This window comes from Mauremys mutica, chromosome 14 (assembly GCF_020497125.1).
Source record: "Mauremys mutica isolate MM-2020 ecotype Southern chromosome 14, ASM2049712v1, whole genome shotgun sequence".
In the NCBI taxonomy this organism is placed as follows: domain Eukaryota; kingdom Metazoa; phylum Chordata; order Testudines; family Geoemydidae; genus Mauremys; species Mauremys mutica.
The window spans coordinates 15404589-15426096 of NC_059085.1; the positions used below are offsets into that span (position 1 = coordinate 15404589).

A 21508-nucleotide genomic window follows, 5' to 3' on the forward strand; every position below is an offset into this window, starting at 1 on the left:
CTGATAGTGATGGATTCCTATTTTACACATGCTTAAAAGGTAGAGTATGAACTCGAACAATAGTGATAACTAAACGATAGCAAACCAGTTAATACACGGCAAGAGAACAGTATCAGCAATGGTGTATATTTTTGCAAGTGAATGATTGTGTTCATGATTATTTAGACAAAGATTGGGAGCACTGGAAATGAGCATCTTCTAGTGAAAGGCAAGTCAACAATGAAGGCAGCTTTCTTCACCGCTCTCCCAACAATAAAGAGCTCTGATCATAAAGAACTGCTTAAGGGGTGGCAAAAGATAATTAACTGTCCATTTCTACCTGACTTCTGAATTTTATGTCACTTTGTTTCATGGAATTTCATCCACTGGAAACTTTGAAATGTCATTTTGGATGAAAATGAGTAAGACGGACAGTCCTCTGTTGGACAGATTCAGCTTCAGAACTGTAGTAGCCTAAATCTCAGAGTATTGTGCTGTCACCTCTGTTATACTTTGGTAGAGACACTGCAAGGCATATTTAATTACAGAACAGGGGGGAAGACAAGGACAAAGTAAAATAAAATAGTGAATAATGCTGATAAAGTACATGAGTTGAGAAGTTCTCATCTGTGACCTTCCTAACATAAGCTATAAATTAAACAACAAAAGAATAACATACCAAAATGCAGGCAATGCTCTCTCTTGTGGTTCTAGTGCTACTGCTTAAGGAACAGGCCATTGCTTTCAAAAGGCTAAAGCTAGGCAGACAAATCCTATATCCAGGCACATAAGCAGCCTAAAGGTGCTAAGCAATTGCAGCTCAAGCATCATATCTATCCAACGATTTCAGTGGGAGTTGTGAATGTTCAGCACCTCTAGAAATAAGATTTTGTCCCTAAAATAAGGATTCAGGTGCCTGATTTGTTTGTTTGTTTTGTTAAGCAGCCAAGCTTGGAAAAGGTTGGCATGATGCCTTTAATGTGGAACATGTATTCTAACTTAGGGAATAATGCAGAAGCACTAGTCATTTGGGATGAAATCCTTCCTGAGCTGTCATGGAAGACCCAAGATTCAGTGGAACCACCACATTTCTAATGCAGGGAGGAGAGAGAGAAAAGGGAGGACTCGAGAGCTTCTTGCACATCATAGGGGTTGGGTGAAGGTGGTGGTGTGGGTAGGCAAGATGTGGGGCACAGATAACAGATGTGGCCTGTGTGGATCCTGTGACCACAGACCCCATGTGGAGGGAAAGCTGAAGGATGCAGTCACCACTACAACCTTAGGGCCAGTGCTGGAGTCTTTCCTCAATCAGTGCTCAGGTCAAAGGCATTTCAGTCAGATTATTTTCCCCCTGAACAGGGACTAAATACCCTGTCAGAGAAAGGGTTTCCATTTCATTTCCAGATGTGGAAGTCCCCACTCACAACCCACCGCAAAAGAAATGTAGTTCTGAGATGCAGGACCAGCAAGATTAAATACGAGACTCATGACTGATTAAAGCTCCAGTGACCCACCTTGGCTTGAAATTTGAGACTTGTATCACTGGGAAGGGAAGAGTCTCAGCTTTTTAACTAGATTAGGCTCTTTCTTTTAGAAAATCATAAAATCTTGGATTAAAAATCAGTGTATTTGCATCTTTTCAATGTGAATAGAGACTTTTGCCAGAGTAAAGATGGACTGATTCTTTAAATCAGGACAAATTCTGCTGTTCCTGCTCACACAAGCAGCTTCATTGATTTGAGTGGGCATCTAGGGTGATCAAGATCTAACTCATCTTCTCCTGAGTAACTTTCTAACAACATTGCTCACTGTCACTCAGTGCTCCAGTGACAGCGTTGGTATTAGTTGCAAAGTAACAGAAACAAGGTTTGATTTTGTTTTCAGTGCAAGATTCCCTGGAAAATCTCATGTCATGTTTTTGTATCTGCTGTGTGAATGATACGAATGCTGTGTAGGAGACGGGAAATACTAGGAATTAGGAAGAACTAGTCAACCTGCAGAGCAATATTTTTACAATGACTCTGATGCCTCTCAGAATATAGGAACGTGCATCAATGTGCATGTTACAAACCATTTCCCCCCATGCTTTTGAGAGAAAATAGGTCCATAATAACCATAGCTATGTTAATGCTATGGTGTTTATGAAAGAAACCAATAAGGGAATTCCGTACTTTTGCCCTAGATTCCTAAAGGTTCTTTACTCATTTTAATCAGATAGTGAATTGGGGCAAAGGCACTAGCAGTGATAGCCATTAATGCACTCTCAACCAAGTGGTGGAAGGATGAAGACATGTTCTATTTTAAATCTGTTCATTTAAAGGTGATGCGTCTTAAACTACTTGCAATGCTTTGAAACTTTTGCCTGCATTAAAATTTGCAGCAAGTGGACCAGAATATGACAGACTGATTTTAATCACAGTTTCTATCAGGGCTTATTTAAACACAAGTTAAAATAGTACAACCCTCTCAAGTCTCACTCCCCCACCCCTTCGTGTGTACACAATTTATTAGAGCTCTGCAGATCCAGATATTCACTTTATATCTGCAGCTATCCACATCCGTGGACCATTTCTGCGGATTGCAGATGGATACGGATCCAAATTTTATACCTAAAACCCTGCAAATCTGTGGATATCTGCGGATCATTTTTGCAGATTGGATATGGACACAAATTTTGTATCCATGCAGGGTTCCAACATTTATATCAGTACAAAAGTGCTTTATCGAGATAAATATACTGCATGGAAAGCAGAATACTCTATAATGCTATAACCATCTTTATACTGATACAGCAATGCAATGTGTAGTGTGGATGAAGCTATAACTATTTCTCTTAGGGGTGTGACTTATTTTTTACTGAAATAATTAAACTGGTCAAAAACTGTGTGTAGACCAGGCTAGTACTATGGGCAGATCAGCATGAATTCCCTCCCTCAGCTGTCTCTTACAAATATTTCAGCAGGTGCAGTGAAAAGGGTCTGTTGGTTATTCTCATTAGGGGTCTTTTCTGCTTTGCATTGCCTCTATAGTTCCCACTGAATTCAATAAGAGTTTAAACAGCGATCAGTGAGAGAATGGGTCTGGCATTTCAGCTTGGATAAGTATCCAAAAATTAGGATTCTTAATCAAACTACACTGAACTCCTGGGTCTGCTTCACTAGGCTGCTATACTTACAAGAGAAGGCTTTCTAATGTGACTTTTAGAACTTCCCTCTTCAGATAAACTAGAAATATGATGAGAACAGCCTTTCTGGTGATACTTCAGCACTCCTGTTTACACACCAAACCAGCAGAAGCACAAGGGGATGAAAATGAAAACATGAACCAAACCTTTCACACGACACCCACCTTTAATTGTGATTTGGTGCTGTTTTGCCCATCTTTGTGGTAGATGCTACTGAAATTGTATCAATGGATTTCTAATCCTTAATTGTGCATGATCTGTTCCTTCAGTCCCCTTCAGCTCTGTTAGAAAGGGACATCTGCATTCTGTCAGCAGAACTGCTTAATCTGCCAACAGTAACACTAACCTTGTTTATTATATGGCAAGCACTGCATTAAGGAAAGGTGTTAAGCACCTACTGTAGTTTCTAGAAAACCACTATTTTCTTTCTGTGGGAGTGTGGATTGGGGCATCTCTCCGAACAGATCAGAAAAAGGATTTATTAGTGGCAAATCTGGTCTGCCTTACTCAGTCTCACAGACCTCAGGATAATCCTAAATAGGATACAGCCCTAAAACATTTCACTACCATTAACCTGCTGTTGAACATCAAACTACAGCCCATTGGAAGCAGTTCAGGGAGATGCAAGTTTTCAATTCAGAGACAATTTAGCTGGAAGTTTGTATTACCAGTGTTGCCAACTCTCATGAATTTGTCACGAGTCTCATGATAATTGTTTTCCTTAAAGCCCAAGCTTCAGGAGTCAAGTGGATGCGTGATGATTTCAGCCTTCATTCTTAGAGGAAAAAGTAAACGTCTAGTCCTCATGACTGTGGAGAAAGCTTCAAAATGTGACAACCCCCCCTCCTCCCACGCACCCTAATGACTCAAAAAGCAGAAAGCAAATAAAAACAACTCCAAATCTATTATTTTTACATAATCATGATTTTAAAGCCAATCTCATGATTTTTTATTAGCCTGACTCATGATTTTTGAACATTTGGGGTCAGTAATACTGTATTATTAGCATCTTGTCATTTATGTGAGATTTCATAGTGCCCTGAATTCAGAAACTCAATTTAGAATAGGTAGGGCTTTGATCTCTTGAGACAGGAAGAATGTTATTCCTTCTCAGATACTGGCAACATCTATTAAGTATCTGATGTAAGTCAAGTAAGCAGGGCTATACTCACCTCTAACCCCACAAGGCCTGGGCCTGAGACACTGCAATTCTGGGGCACCATTCTGGTGAGGCAGCAAGACTGATGGTCAAGTGGAGGAGAAGCAGCAGGGAGATTGTGAGAAGCATATGACCGGTATTCTGTTAGCTGCAATGCTGGTTAGCTAGGAAAAGTGCTGGCTGTGTGTATGCCAGAGGACTGATGGCCAGCCAGCAGGGGCTGAGGAATGAAGAAGTGGTTCTTTGGCTCTGAAAAGAAGGGGATGTTGTCATGTGGTGGGGACACTGCAATCCCTTAATCTGTGATTTTTTTTTTCAAATCTGCCATTTACATGATCCATTGGGACCAAAGGCTTATGAACACATTGCAGAGAGGGCCAGGCATAACATTTTGAAGGATCTATGGGAGTTCACTGGCTTGACACAGCTTTGCTAATAAAAATGGATACTCTGTATTAGGAAACCAAACTTAACCACTACATTTGAATCCAAACTTTTTATTGCTCAGTGAGGCCCACTCTAGGGTAGAGCTTTTAGTGAAATTGACTGAAATTACTTCAGATGTTGAATATATAATTTTGAGGGAATACAGAAGACAATATTCCATCGGTTATTGTCATGTGACACAAAAAGTAGGATAATCAGGTTTTTAATGGTGTGCTGCATTTCTCTGCTAAAATGTACTGATTGTTGGTGTGAATTTGTGCTTTGAACCAAATATACCGGTAGATAGGTACAGTCCTGGAAATCAATCAGTCTAAAACACAGGAGGAAAAGTGTCTGAGGAGATTAAAATATATCTATTGTGATACATATTTTAACAGTTCCTTGGGTAGCTGACTTTTTTTGTGAATGTATGAAAAGCTTAATTTGACTCTTATGGTATAATAAGGATCTGGTGACTAATCTGACAATTACATGCTTCCTAATGAAAAGTTTGAACATGATCAATCTTACCAAATAGTTTGGATCACAAAAAGTGCATGATAGTGTAACAAGTCTTTCCTCTTTGAAACTGAATTCAAAATATTCTAGATGGTAGGTCACATTTCATTTTGTTTACAGACTACAGGAAAACATTTAAAAATGAATGAATATTAACAGAATATGTTGTAATTGCTCTGTTAATTAATGCAAAGTATCACCTTACATGCACTCACAAGGAGTACACTAATGAATCATACCAGTCATTACTCAGCATGTAGTTGCTCAACTTCATTTGGCATCAGTTTGGGATATTAGATACCGTCTAAACTACTAATATAAATCCTATTCCAAGTTTCTGAGAATCTAATTCTAAAGCTACTAGATGTGCTGGAGAACTCTTTGGGGCTCTATTTGGCAATCCTCACTCGCAAAACATCCCACTGAATACAGGCTCACGAGAAATGTATAAGAAGTCAGGCATCAGACTTGACTTAAGTATGTTGATATTGCCTCATTAAGGAAGAGTGATCAGACCCTAGATACAGAAGTAAAGCCAGGAACTGCGTTTAAAAAAAACCCACAACTTCTTGCCAGAGGTTTATGAGAGAAATTAGTTATAATAAGGCTCAAGAATTTAGGAGCATAGGGAATCAGTGAAAACTGGCATACTTGATAGCAAGGCATTTCACACTTTACCTACTGAAAGCTATAGTTTTCTTTTGTGTTGTGAAGGCTAGTCAAGTACAAATAATTCATAATAACTACTGATAGCCCAAACCAGTTTGGAAACATTCAAGGACCTCCCAGCTCCTAGAGTATTATTTTGTCTGTCCGCCAGAAGCTGCAGTATCTGTATGTAATATTCACGGTCACAGAGTAAATTAGCTTAGAATAATATACAATGGCCTTAGTCCTGCACTCAGTGAAATCAGTGAGAGCCAGCTCAGGGCCAGTATATTTGAACTGAAATGTTCCTCTTAAATAAATCTTTGACCTGTTTCAAACTGTAACTCTGGCAGACACTGAATGCTGTCTTCACCTGCAAGATAAGCAAAATCAGTGACCACAGGTAAGCAAAATAAAAATGAACACTCAGACTTTTTAAATCTCACTAAAGTTTTTTTTTCATTTTGCTTTGCTTTTTAATGACTTGTTGAAGGATATTTTGGAGAGCTACAGTTACTCAAGCAGGGTTACATTCTATCTCTGTGTGCAGAAATCCCATTGGAGTAACTCAGCAAGATATGCCAAAAACACAGATGTTTCTAGCTATTCATTTAATATTCTAAATTGTTGTTGTTATTTTATTGGGAGCTGGTAAAAATAGAAACAGATTTTTTATTTTTATTTATTTTTAACACCAGTGATGCAGTTTATGAACTTGCACATTGTGACAAACTATCAACCAATGGTATGTCCCCGCACTCCTTGCATGTGCACTATTCCCATTCAGGCTAATGGAAATTGTCTTTTTGTGGAATTTAGGTTCTAGCCACAAAGGGCCATATCTCCAGTTCTTACACAGGAAAGCCCCTGGAGTTTGCCTGACAAAGGAACTCAAGGATCTGGCTTATAAGAGGTGGGTATGTATATACATACACATCCTTGGAACGTTCCACTTTGAATGAGGCGAGTCCGGTGAGTATTCAGACTTCCCTCCTGTAAAAAGCATGTTGCTTCCTACAAGTGCTTTCACTTTGACATCATGAACAACTTAATCTTTACGAGCCTGGAAAGGCTCTAGTGTGCCATGTCTTCATTGACAATGTCTAACCTATTCAGAGTAACATAGGAACCCAGACAGCACGCACACAGCAACCCCCCTTCCAGGGCTGCCCAGAGTGTGTGTGGGGGGGTGACAACTGGAGCAATTTGCCCCAGGCCCTGGGCCCTGCAAGGGCCCCCCCATGAGAGTTTTCCAGGGCCCCTGGAGTGAGTGAAAACTCTTGCGGGGCCCAGGCCCCTGGAGCTTCTTCCATTCCAGGTCTTTGGTGGCAATTCGGCAGCGGGGGGCACTTCTGCCCCGGGACCTGCCGCCGAAGTGCTGGGTCATTGGCACCGCCAAAGACCCTAGGCCCCCTGAATCCTCTGGGCGGCCCTGCTCCCTTCCCATTGTAATAGGGGGATTTTCTTCCACATAACGCTTTCAGGAAGGATCTTTCATGTGCTTGGATGTTCCTGTGTGCAGTGAGCCCCTAATATTTCCTTATTGATTATAGATTTTGGAATGGGAATATAATTCTGTTCACCAATGTATCACAGTACTCTGAATCTAAAAATCACATGTAGCCATAACAGTGGTTAGTTCTGTCTTGGCATTTGAGAGAACTTGTTGCAGGCCACTCCCTCGACTATAGGAACATCAGCCTTGATCACATTTGTCTACAAGTGCTATAACCGGCCCTAGCTCTTTATTTACTTTGTAGATCTCAGCACACTATGTATTGAAAGTTTCACGCTTTCCCCTGTACAGTCAGGTCCTTTAAGAAGACCCTTATAAACATTAAAAAGGAGAACAGAAACCCTAAATGATTTTTTTAAATTTATTTTTAAAAAGTCTCTGAACATTCTGTTCAATTGGTGCCGTTGCCAACGCCAGGAATCCAAGCGGATACTGCATCTCTGGCTGACTGAGCAGCCAAACCAAAAGCTACTTTGATAACTGTATCACTTCTGTTTTTGGTTGCTTTTCGTGTGTGTGTGTGTGTGTGTGTGTGTGTGTGTGTGTGTGTGTGTGAGATCTCCTGAATGGATGTGTAAGCCAGCGGTTATATTCTTAGGGTGACCAGACAGCAAGTGTGAAAAATCAGGACGGGGTGGGGGGTAATAGGCACCTATATAAGACAAAACCCCAAATATCAGGACTATCCCTATAAAATCAGGACATCTGGTCACCCTTTCTATCTATATCTATGCTCCCTGATCAAACTCTTTACTAAATTTGAGTCAGCAAAACTCACTTGAATGCTAGTGGGGTTCTCTTCTACAGCAGTGAGAGAAAAGCAGCGTTGCCATTGTTTTGCGCCTACAATAGCAACTTTCACAGGCGCTGCTGTATTTGCAAATCAAGCCTTTGAGAACACCTGTGGTTCTCAGGGATGGAGAGAAGGGAGTGAAACCCAGAAGGCATTCCTCTTCTCTGCATTGCGTTGCACTCCTCAGCATCTCTGTTGCTGCAGGGAAATCACCTTTAGAACCAGAACCCTCCTATGTCCAAATGTGCAGCCAAACTTCACCCCAGCAAAGCATTGAGCTGGCTTGAAACTACCTAAAGCAGGTTCACTCACTCTTAGTCTCCTCTGCCCAACTCGCTGAGACAGAGACTTCTACTTCCTCACCAAGCAAGCCCAATGCCTACATCAAACATGGTGGTGGTGGATGGAAAAGCATTCAGATACCAGAGAGATAATTGTAGTTGAGTGAGATTATCTAGAAGATAGTAGTCAAGCCCACTCTGTGGTTCTATTTCCCACTCCTCGGGCCTGATCTGTACTAGGAAACGGTGCCATGTCTGAACACTATTAGCTGACACGCTGCTGACCATGGTTTAGCAATCGGCATAGATCCAGACAAGTCATGTTCAGTATCTAGGTGTGATTATGCGCTGCAGTTTAAGCAAGGCTCTGAGGCAGCCCTTCCCTGGTTATCTTCCATGCTGAGAACAGCACTTAAAGAAAAGCCCTGGCTAAGTGACTGCCCTCCTCTCAGAAGCTGACACTCCTGAGCACTAATGACAACCCATCCTTTCCTCCTCAGCAAAAACAAACCTCCTCAACTGCCAGAAGGAGCTGTCCTGCTAAGACTGTGTTAAGGGAAAAGGGAAGGCTGACTGTGAAGGAGGAAGGTGGAGGAGCAGAGGCAGCAAAATAGTGTTTGCAGTCTCCAAACCAATGAGCAGAGCTGCTCTGAGTTTCTGAAGAATCTATTTAGCATTGGGGGCCTCTCAGCAATAACCCTGATTTCACTTTCCTGCTGGTGGGAAGAGCGAAATCTTCCGAGTGGCAGCTCACAGGGTGCTCTATGGGAGAGTACGCTAGCTCTGTCTGTCATCTGTGTATATTTCGAGAGTTCAACAGTGCGGTTGACCCTCTGATTTAGTTTTTGGGTTATATAATTTTAAGAAGTCATGTGGGAGTTTTTGGTCCAGTAGAAAGAATCCTCTAAAAAGCCAGGCAAATACCAGCTGCCATCTCACACTTTTTTTCCAGAAAATCATGCTAGCTGTGTCTAAATTGCCCTGGCTGAAGTTACAATAAACAGCTAACAGGCAGCTCGCAGAACACAAAGGAAGATGCAGAATCCTGTTCCCCCTGTGCCTGAACTAGTAGCAGACTACTAAGGAAAAGGGGAAGAATTTGACTGGAAGTGACTCAGAATCATGGGGGGAAATGATCATTGTAGACTTTACCTCTTTCTGTTTCTCTACAGTGAAATAGGGGGACTATGTATTTTATTTTCAGGGGGAGAGAGGCAATCTGTTCACTGAATGTCAAGTAAGCAGAAGCTCTCCAAATGGTGGATATAGGTAGAATGGCATGGACAGTGATGTTGATACACCTGCAATAGACCTCAAGGGTCACCTACCTGTCTCCTTACAAAGAGGCAGTGTGTGGCGCCACAGTATCTTGGCATGTCTGAGCTATCTTGGGTTGAATCAAAGTATATTTGGGGGTTATTTTTTTTCAGTTGCTGACAGCTGGAACACATCTGTATGGGTAGCAGGAGTATGGTTTACCTGATCTCCCTCCCCCACCTCCAAATAGTTGGTGGTATTAAAGCAGGCTAAGTTTTGAAGTACCAGCCCTTACTGCAATCAGCTTAAGTTTTAAGGAAGAGACAGTGAAGATACAATGACCTACCGTACAACTCAGTTGCAGCTATCTACATGGAATGGGATTTTCCCACACCATGTATTTTCTCATAGGAAAGAAAGACTTTATGCTACAAATGTGAAACCGTTAGTCTTTATCACCAAGCAACCACACCACGGAGACATAAATAGCTGCGTCTCACAGTACATGCTTCTATCCAGCCAGCCATCTACCCAGAGCATTGAACGTTCAGGCAAACAGTCTTCCATCTGGTAGATGGGGTCTGTTCTATGTGTGATTTGTAGGCACCCGCAGATGGTGTTACTCCATTGCACAGTGTGTGTGTGTGTGGGGGGGGGGGAAGCATCACCACCAGCAGCACCTTAAATTTCACAGGGATGAAAGAGGCCTCGTGTTTAAGGTCTTGCTATAGATGTGCTAGATTATTTGAATTGAATATAATTAAGGTGGGTTTTTTGACTTGTTTTTGATGTGCAGAAGGGGTTTTCATTTTTTGAAAAGTCTTCTGCCCATTGGAGACAACACAAAACCAAAAAAAACCCCCCTCAAACTGCACACTAGATAGTGGAAATCAAATCCAAAGTGTCTCCCTCAGAAACTTTTCACTGGCCAAGCTACAACTTTTCCAGATGCTCTTTTACTGTTCACAGGTATTTTCCCCCATACACTCCCCTCAGGTCTTTTGCAAAACAACCCGTCTGACACAAAACCAGCTCTAAAGGACTAAAGTGGCTGCCGACAGTAGTAGCATTAGTTCAAAACTTTTACTCAGAGGGGTGCGTGTGTAATTCGTATCTGATCGATTTCAGTGGAATAAACTGCAAGGGAGCTCTGAACCATGCTCTGCAGACTGCTAGGAAGGGAAGAGGGTTTCTAGAGTGGAGGAGGGAGCGCTCCCTGCCCTAGTGCCCTATAGCTATTGACCAGGAGAGGCTGGAGAGACCCAGCGCAGCTCTGATTTCAGCCAGCCTGCAAAACAAAATAAAAAGGCTGGAAAACTCTGGGAAGTGACTACTGCACTACGGTCTAGCCCCGGGGGTGGGAAAGACCCAGTAAAATTGTGCGCTTACCCCCTCCATTTTTGTAGCAGAGGTAGGGAAATCTCCAGACATTGGCCAGGTCCACAGCGAATCCAATGACCGAGAGAAGGAAATCGATCTTCTTGCCCCAGGTCTCCCGCTCCGGCTGCCCCTCGGCGCTGTAGGGCAGGCTGGAGGCGGCCGGCAGGAGGCTGCTGCTGGTGTACTGGACCCCATTCTGCTCCTTCACCAGGAGCAGCTCCACGTCCTTCCTCGGCGGCGGCGGCGGCTGGCCGGAGCAGTCCTGCGCGGGAGCCACCGCCGCCACTCTGCGCTCGGGCTGGCTCTGTTTGCTCATCCTCGCCTTGAAGAGCCAGAAAGAGAGAGCTCAGGAGGGGGGTGGGGGAGAAGGCGCTAACGGAAGCGCCCTGCCCGCTGGAGGCGATGCTGGAGGAGCCGCACGGAGGCTGCACGTGAGCCGGGGGGGATCCCGCGCGGGACGGAGCCGGTCCCTGGAGTCCCCAACTCCGGCAGCAGCAGCCGGCTGCCAGGCTCGCGGCGAGCCCGAGTCCGAGCCCCCGCCCCCTGCCTAGGTGAGGCGCGGGACCCGTGCCCCGGCCGCCCGCCGCCGCCGCCGCCGCCGAGGGGTCCCTGGCATGGGCGCTGCAGGGGCTGCCGGCTCCCTGCCCCGCTCCCCACGTCCCGCTGGCTAAATAGGGAGCAGCCCCCAGCCACTCCCCTCGCACCTGAAAATGTCAAACCTCCGCCCGCCCCGCGCCCGGTCCTACCGCCCGGGCAGAGCCTGGCCCCGCCGCGTCTCCTCCCCGCCGCCCGCGCTCCCCGCCAACTTTCGGCTGCCGGAGCTCGGACAGCGGCGGCTCCTCCCGGTCCGGCAGCGCGGGGTAGTTGAGCAGGGCAAGGGCGGGGGGGGTTGGCTCTGGACGGTGCCAGCGCTGTGGCACCACGATGCATCGACGGCTGGACCCCCCCGCCCCCCTCCCCGAAGCAGGGGTGGTTAGACTCGGTCCCTGTTTCGCCCAGGGACTGTCTGGATCCGGTGGGGTCCAGGTGCCAGATGGGGCACAGGGGCTGGAGCTAGGGGTGCTGCCGCGCCCCCGGGCTTGCAGGGGTACCCGGGCTGAGCGCCATTGAACCAGCGCCCCTGGGTCAGGGTATTCGCAGCCCTGCTGCACGAGGAAGCCCTGTAAGAGGAGTAGAATTAGGGGACACAATTAGGGGAACTGGGGTCTGAAATTGTCTGAATCCAGGGGGATACCGGGTTCTCCAGAGCTGATCTGTTGCATCAGGATCTGGGGGGGTGTGTGTGTGATTCCTTCCCCACCCCCATAGCAGGGACTAGACTTGTTCTTCCTTTAGGCAGTGGAATTTGGGGGTAGCGGCCAAACATGGCAGGGTCCAACTTTTTTGCCTTTTCCCCAGTGATTCCACTAAGCAGCCCCTGCCCCTGCCCCTGCTCCTGCCCCTGCTCCTGTCTAACTTCAGGTCAGGTCACAGGCCCACTTGCTTGCGTACATGCCTCCCCCAGTGAGGGGGGTGCTCCTCCTGCACTGGGAAAGGATGTATAATATACGGTGCCAGCTGCACTGTGGCAATGCCAACGTGACCCGGCGAGAGGTTTCAGGTGGCTCCTTGAGTTTAGAGGGTGAGAAAGGAGCCCGGTTAGGAGAGGGAGAATGTTTGGGAATGGAAATCCCTCATCCCAGACCTACGTGATCCTCAGCTGTGCCTTGGCTCCTACCCCCGATCTAGGCATGGCATCTCAACGCTTGCTGAAACTCTCCAGAGTTATAGCACACTGAGAACACATGGCACCCAGATAGTTGTAGTTCCTGCCTTCAGCCTGGCTGAATAAATCACACACACACAACTCCTCCTCCCCACCCTGCACACCCCACCAGACATATTGCCCATGCTTCCGATATACACACTGCCCCATGCAGTACCTTACTGCACAGGTGCCCTCTGGAAAGACTCCATCATCTGCGCGCACACATACTACACAACTAGCCTACATACGCTCACAATGCCCTCTACACACACACACTAGCTATACAGAAGGGGCACATTCACTCCATGCCAGTACAGCCTAGCCCCGCACACCTCTCCATGGCCCGCACCCTGTGAATGCTCCATCCCGGGTGCACATACCACACACACATTCCTGGGAACCACCACCCCGCCCTTCATACACACACACCACACCACAGCTAGTACCTATCAACACATGCTGCCGTAGAAACAATCACCTGCTCTAGACACACATTCTCCAAAAACACTCAGAGCAGGTGCACAACCCCTTCCCCCCTCAGTTAGGAGCATCTGCACCTTAGGATTAAAAACAAACCCTGCTTCTATTCTAGTCATAAAGAAACTGCACTCCCACCCCACCTTGCAGCACCCAGAAGCAAACATGCGGGCAAACTCACCAGATGGCCCTGAGAAGGGCTCTGTCCCATGTTCTGGCAGCTGGGAGGCAGGGGGCAGTAATGAAGGAGGGATCGCTCTCTCTGGGGTCTACCACACTAGTCCTTCTTTCCTTTGGGGCTGGAAATGCCTCCTGGAGCAGAAGCTGCGGGCGATCCACCAAGGAGCTTTTTAACCCCCTCTCTCCATGTGATTGAATTACTGTCCCTCTGGCTGGTCCCTTCCGGACAAACAAGATAAAATCTTGCTAGGAGCAGATGGGAACACCTTTTTCCCCACAAAGGGGAATTGGAAGGGAGGAGGGGGATTGATCTTGGTTCTTATGAGATTGGGGGAGGGGGAAGAATCCAGGAAGCCCCCGCTTATTTTCAATATATGTGATAATTGCTCTTAGGTGGAAAGTGTGGGCAATCTGGCTAATGTAATATCTGCTGCACCCTCAAGGTAAGAAAGTCTCAATTGGATTTTTAAAAAGTTGCTTAATCTTGAATCTGTCTGGATCCTGTTATGCCTAATGGGGCCTGACAGCTGTTTTGAGTTACAGGCAGGAGAAGGGAATATGAAGTGTGGTAAGAAACCTCAGCGGGGCAGAGCAAGATGGCAGGCAGTTAGTTGCATGTTACTCTGAGCTAGGGCATATCTTGGGGTGGGTTTTGTTTGCGTCGGGTGGGTGAATGCCTTTGGTTGCTTTTGAGTTGGCCTTAATTGTTCAATTGCCCTGAGATCTCTAACGTTTAAAAGTAGGCTGGAGCACCAGAGAAAACCCTCTTGCGTTGGCATAAAAGTAGTCTAGATTTAGCATTATGCTTCCAAATTTCCACTGAGGCAGCTGGGCTATTTGCTTGTGTGAAGCCCCCAATGTAGATTGTCAGCAGGGTCTGAAACCATGGCCTAGCAACATAGCACAGATGTCTCCCACTGGAGTTAAAGACAGGGCTTTGGAGCTGTGCTCTGGCTCCGCTCCAGCTCCAGGCAAAAACCTGCAGCTCCACTGCTCCAGGCTGCTCCGCGCTCCAGCTCCGGGCTCCGCTCCAAAGCCCTGGTTAAAGAACTAGCTCCATTAGCTGGCTGCAGTAGTAGGCTGTTATCCCTCATGTGGCCCAGCTGCTCAAAAAGAACGTGACAAACACTGTGTAAATTTAACGTACTTGCCACCTAACATTTTAGGAAAATAAACTGGATACCTCCAAAATGATCATGACTTTGCCAGTAGTCAATGGATAACATCAAAAGGCTGACCGCAACTAAAATTGTAATGGAGATGAAGCTTGTCTCCTGCACTCTAGAACCAAAGCTTTTACACATAAAAAGTAATTAATGTGAAGGAACGAAAGAAATAAGAATACCTTATGTATACATTGCCTTTCATCCCCAAAGATATTAAATTCCTTTACAAGTTTGATCTTATACAGACTATAAATGGAGTCACCTCTGGAATGGGAGGCAGGAGCTGTTGAAGTTGCACATAGCAACCCTAGCCACCAATTTTAGGACAGGAAGGAAGAAGCATATTGCATAAATTGAAACTTAATTACTAATACAAAATAGTGTTTAGTGTTCCAGAATAGAGCTAATGTCTGGGGAAAGATCAGTACAGATAGCAAGCTGGGAAGAGATTGAACAAGGGTGGGTGTGGGGAGCTTGAAGTCTTGAAGGGCAAAACCAATGTATTCCTTGAGGGTTCTGCTCAGGGAAGACCATTTTAACTTAGGACCTAGGAGGGTCCCCAAGAGATGCTACATCAGTTTATGTCCTGATCACTCTAACCCTTTCCTAGCTAGTACTAATTGCCTTTGGGGCTGTATTAGGTGGCTTCAGCCCTTCCTCACCTCAAAAATGAAGCAGGGGCTTTGGGATATTTCGTGTCACTCTAATTCCCTGTCCAAAGAGACATTTAGATGCTGGGGTCCAATGTATCCCAGGGCTGGATCATTCATTGTCTGGCTATGCTGCAAGAAAGTAAGGAAGCAATAGTTGTAGGTTCATTAGGCCAACTTTATTAACTTAAAATATCTGATAATATTTGGCAATAAATTGTAAAGTGCAGGCCATCATCATTTTCTTAATCATTTCCACATAATCTCAACCTAGTGCCATCATTTCCACATAATCTCAACCTGTTGGTGAGACCTCCTCCTCCTCCTCTTTTAAGAGGTTTAAGGTGCTAAAAAAGCAGGAGGAGGATTGGCTTCCTATTGCATGAGACATAGGAATTTTAGTCCCTCTCCTACTCAGATCCCTTAAGGGATGTTTTCTTTTTACTTCCGTTTTCAATTCATTGTTTTCGATAACCATATCTCTTCCATACCAAGTTCCTGCACTGGACATTCACCACAAGTTTTGCATCTTAACTTGTGACATTATAATCTAACCTGCCTGTGACAATGTACCCCATAAGGCTTTATGGGGTGGGGGTGCTTATAAATGTATGTATGATATAACTGGAATAGAGTTTTGCTACATATGCCATGTAACATATCTATGTAAAGGTTATGTTCATCCTAGTTGTATGCAGGCACCATTTGTGTGTTCAAAGTTATGAACATTGGCTGTATAATTGCTTGATTTCTAAGTAGCCTTAGAACATTTGGTCACTTCTTGGGAAAGGAATGTACTCAATCAAGAGGCATTTAACAGACAAAAGAGCTTGGAAGACTTCAATCCACATAAGAAGTCTACCTGAGGACATTCAAGGTAGCATGTGGGTAATGACTGCTGCCTGCAAGTCCTGAGTCATGCATGGGCATGTGATTCCAAATCTCCATTTTGTGACTAGATTCTACGCAGGGTGCGGAGGGGGTCTCCACCCAGAAGAGAGAGTCTATTTAAACCCCTGGGAGACCCCTCCATTTGGTCTTCAGCTGGCTAAAGAAGGAGCCTCTCCACACACCCCCCCAGGATACTTAAAGAAAACTGAAACAAAGGACAGTAACTACAGGGGGTGTGAGTGATTGCTGGACCCAGGCTAAAAGGAGATTAGTCTATAAAAGGGAGCATTCTGGAACTGGTGAGGATCTTATCTGTATTTAGTTTGATTAGACATAGATTTGCGCATTTTATTTTATTTTGCTTGGTAACTTACTTTGTTCTGTCTGTTACTACTTGGAACCACTTAGATCCTACTTTATTTAATAAAATCACTTTTTACTTATTAATTAACTCAGAGTATGTATTAATACCTGCGGGAGCAAACAACTGTGCATATCTCTCTATCAGTGTTATAGAGGGCAAACAATTTATGAGTTTACCCTGCATAAGCTTTATACAGGGTAAAACGGATTTATTTGGGTTTAGACCCCATTGGGAGTTGGGCATCTGGGTGCTAAAGACAAGCACACTTCTGTGAGCTGTTTTCAGGTAAACCTGCAGCTTTGGGGCAGGTAATTCAGACTCTGGGTCTTTGTTGAAGTAGACAAGAGTGTCTGGCTCGGCAAATCAGGGTGCTGGGGTCCTGAGCTGGCAGGGAAAGCAGGGATAGAAGTAGTCTTGGCACATCGGTTGGCAGCTCCCAAGGGGGTTTCTGTGATCCAACCCGTCACACTGCCTACTCCATCCTACCAGGTCCTGGAACTGCTATGGAAATGAAAAATAAAAAACAAAAAAACCCAAACCCACCCCACCTCTGCCTGTGTGGTGGGGAGGGAACAATTCCTTCCTTTCCTCCCCCCCAAAGGAAAAAGGCAACTTGCATAATGCGCATAGTGGGTCAAGAGGGAGTCCAGCCCTTTTACCCAATTCATGGGTGGGTGTTGTCTGATCCCAATGAAAGAGGGCCTCTCCAGGGCTGCATGAATTATAAATATTGCCCATTCTCTTCTGGTCACCAAGAAGGGCAGTGCAGTGATCTCCTGACTCGGCACCAACTGCTCCCTCCTTCCCATCTGTTGTAGGGGAACAGATATGGGGAGCCCTTATATGGGCAAAACCCCACTCTTCCTCACTAGCCAGACAGAAATCCACTGCTTGGGAGGTTGAGCACAATCTCAATGGCTTTCTGCAGTGGAGAGCTCATGGAACTGGGAAACAAGGGAGACAAGTAATACACACCAGGATGAAGCCTTGTCTTCTGCTAGATCTAGGCTTCCTTGTATGGGTTGACCATCAGTCTGTCTTCGAGGGCTGTTGCAGTATTTCTCAGTAAGGAGATGACGAGGAAGAATAATTGTTTTATAGAACGGTGATGGGGGGTGGGGGGAAGAGGCTAAGGTTGGCCCTATAAACATTGACTCATTAGGCAAAAAAAGACATCTTGCACTGACTCTCTAAAGGAAGGATACCATGACAACAGTTTAGAAACCATACAACACTTCAGACCATGCAAAGATTACTTTACTTATGGTTTTGTAAATGGGCTACCAAGCAAACCCACTCCTGAACTAGGGTGACCAGATGTCCCAATTGTATAGGGACAGTCACGATTTTTGGGTCTTTTTCTTATATAGGCTCCTATTACCTCCCCACCCCCGTCCCGATTTTTCACACTTGCTGTCTGGTCACCCTACTCCTGAACTGGCCAAGACACTGGAACGAACGTTCCTGCTGTTCATTAAAAGGTGGTACTTGCTACAAGTAATCAAGTTGTCCATTACATGCTTCACTAGAAAGCTGACATCCCTAGCATTACAGTGTCCCTGTCATTGAGGTGTAGTGTCACTTCTGACTCACTATGAAAACTAATGCCTACTTTATCATCAATTCCTACAGCAATTGAGTGTTCGCTGATTTTCTCTTCTCAAAGGATAACCAAGCCTACCCTCATTTGGTCTATGAAATCTGGTTGAAAATGTTTAGTCTTAGTTCTCATTTCAGGATGTCTACACAGCAATTAGACACCCATGGTGGGCCCATGCCAGTTGACTTGGGCTTGCAGGGTTCTGGCTATGGGGCTGTTTCATTGCTGTGTAGACTTCTGGGCTCGGGCTGGAGCCCAGGCTCTAGACCCTGTGAGATTGGAGGTTCCCAAAGGTAAAGCTCCTGTATGAGCCTGAATGTCTACACAGCAATGGAACAGTCCCACTGCCCGGGCCCCGTGAGCCTGAGTCACAGGTTTTTCTTTGTTGTGTAAACATACCCTTCCTTGCATTGAGGTAGTTGGTAAGGCCAGAAGGTGCTCAGAATTGTTCTGGACATACCTAAGCCAGGAGTTATAGAGTGGCTGGATGCCCCTTCTTTTTCATCCTTCTCCCCTTTTATTTTAGTGGCACGGCTCTCTTGTGATGTGCCTGTTGGAGGAACTCTCGAAGAGTGTTGTAACTTGTTATTGCGTGTAAGAATTGTGGCCAAATATGGGTCTCATGGAGTTATGTGCGTGTCTCCAAATCAAGGTAGTCACAAGATACTTCATTAGTAGTAGTCATTTACACTAGTGTCTATAGGCCCCAACCACGATTGTACCGTGCCAAGCAAAATGGGCCCCTAAACACATAGTGAGAGGGCACCCCACAGATCTTACAGTCTAATAAATATGAAGACACTTTGAAATTTGGATGAGCTTGAGATTTAGATGTAGCTTTTTATCACTAGGTTGCCTTTAGGGAGCATTGGCTGGTAAATGTGAATCTAACATATTAGGAATTTAGGAGCTGTTACAGCCCCAGTTGAAGAGACTTTAAGCAACAACTAAGGCAGGTCTCTCTTTGATACTTATGGTAAGGTGGAGCAAGCGTAAAATGTGGTTCATTTGACTTTGTGTAAAGAGTGAGAGAATGAGGCCCTAAGTTTATTGTGTACAACATTGAATATTAAACACATTCGAGGTCAGCTTTACCTGTAGAGAGACAACGCCCATTGACTTTAACAAGACTCGCGTTCAACATCCAAAGGCAAAAATGGACCACCAAGGTACTCTCTCCGCAACTGGAAAAACAGCACCTGACTCATTAATTTCACTAAATCCAAAGCAAACAATGACAACATCTGAATTATTCACTGGGGGAGATTGCTATTTGTACTAACATTAATATTTGGGGTCAAATTATGTCCTGTGATGCAAATACAAAGTTCCCTTTATGGCCAGTGGGAATTACATACCCATATCTGAAGAGAGGGAATAAACAGAAACTCCACTTGTCTAAATCATACTTGTTGTCATTTTTGGCTTTGCTAAGGAAACCCAGGAATAAGTGATTTGTATTAAATAAACAAGCTGCCTCCCCAGTAAAGAATGCATGAGATCTATAGTTCATGCTATTACCTAGTATTTCTATTGTGGTACCACTTAACAGCCATCCAGGTCAGGGACTTATGTGCTAGATGCTGTACATGCACAGGCACTGTACAAACAGTTGTAAAAATTAGTTTCACTTCGGACATCTACAGATGATCTTTCAGTTTGTGTATGGCACATTCAGACCAGTTCAGTGGGGGCGGGGGGGGGAGGGGGGGAGAAAGGTGTCTATAGGCCAGTATATGAAAAAAGGTCCTGATCCACAGCCCATTGACCTTTGGATTAGGCTCTGTTTCTGGAAGAAAGAGGAAGAAAAGCCAATTAATATTTGAAGATTTTCCCAAGACATTAACCCACTGAGTAGACTCCTTTTTAAACGAAGATGAAAATGCCGGTAATCTTTTTTATTTATTTTAATGGATGCTAATATATATATAATTTGCAGTATTAGCAGAGGAGCTGGAGTAGAGCAGCCTACCAGAAAATATTTCACTTCTCAGCATTTTTATATATATACATGTTTACCTCATGGTGTATTGACTCAGTTCCTTGGGCCCAAATTCTCTCAGATCCTACAGCAATTGGTGTATATAGGTGCTTAGATTTATAAAATTACTTGGTACTAAGAAAGCTCCAGTTGCCCTGAGTGCAGCATTTACCCAACCACAGCACCAAGTAGCAAATTAGTGAATTAGCTTCTGAGCTAACACTGAGTAGTTTGGACAGTTGTAAGTAAATTGTTTTTGTTGAGCTGATTGTTTTAAAATTAAGCCTGCAAGCACTGGAAGCATCAACAGCACCCAAGGAGACTCAGAGCCTATCTTCAAAGTTATGACAAGTCAGCCACTTGGCAGCTCTCGCAGTGACCTATATTTTAATATGGGCTATTGGATTATTTCTAAAGAGGCTTCCTAGCCATAAAAGAATTATGCTCATTGGCTGGTCTGTGGCAAAAATACAATTGAATTAAGGGTTGAAATAATTTAGGATCCAGCTGGACAAGTTGCCCCTGCGGCTGAGCAGTAACAGATATATTAAGCTGTGGAAATTACACAGGAAAAGGTATAATTGATCCAAGGTAAACTCACTACTTTATATTGAATAAAGTAATGCTGATAAGCTGAAAGGTTGGAAACAAGGAGCTGAATTGAAAAAAGAAAATGGAAAGTCTGGGTGAAACAAGTTTACTTTTAAATCCTAAATGCATTGGGTGCTGTACACTTTCACAGCCAAAAGCAACAAGAGGTGCTGGGTACCTTATTTTTTGGGTGCCTAACTTGATACCCTTCCAAAGGGGCCAGATTTTCAGAGACTAGGTGGCTCTGCACGTTGTGAAAGTCAGTCCCCTTGAAGATGTGTCAAGTTGGGCACTTAGAATCATTAGTCACACTGGAACATCTTGTCCACTCTGACAGTCCATTTCCTACATACCACTTTGTTAATTATTGTTATTATTAAAGCAAGTGAACCCAAATATTAATGTCTAAAACAATTGCTGGCAAATAGTACTCGACTATATTAAAATCCATCCTTCAGACACACACAAATAGAACAGGTAGTGAATACTGATATATAGAACAGCATCAGAGTGGGAACCTAAAGAACTGGGTCAAGGCAAAAAATATTTTTTTTAATGATTTCTGTTCTTTTAAAAATAAAACAGGACCAAAACTTGACTCAGAAATACCAACTTCAGATAATGCATGCAAACATATTTGACCCCTCTTGAATTATACCGCTGTAGATGAGGGTGGTGTTTGGCCATTAGTTCTCACTTTAAACAGTAATTCTTGATTC

The 21508-nt window shown here is 44.5% G+C and overlaps 1 protein-coding gene across 4 annotated transcripts in view; it reads right to left on the reverse strand.

Moving 5' to 3' along the window:
* Positions 1–13792, reverse strand: part of SLC6A2 (solute carrier family 6 member 2) — a 108436-nt gene extending 94644 nt beyond the window's left edge. The window contains exons 1-2 of one of the 4 annotated variants that reach the window (XM_044987053.1): positions 13548–13792; positions 11152–11464 (exon numbers count right to left, since the gene is read on the reverse strand). In XM_044987053.1, coding sequence (XP_044842988.1) covers positions 11152–11464; positions 13548–13577 — 343 coding nt within the window. In that variant the 5' untranslated portion in view covers positions 13578–13792. The other 3 variants (XM_044987056.1, XM_044987054.1, XM_044987057.1) reach the window with 3 other exon arrangements.
* Between the last annotated feature and the right edge of the window lie 7716 nt (positions 13793–21508).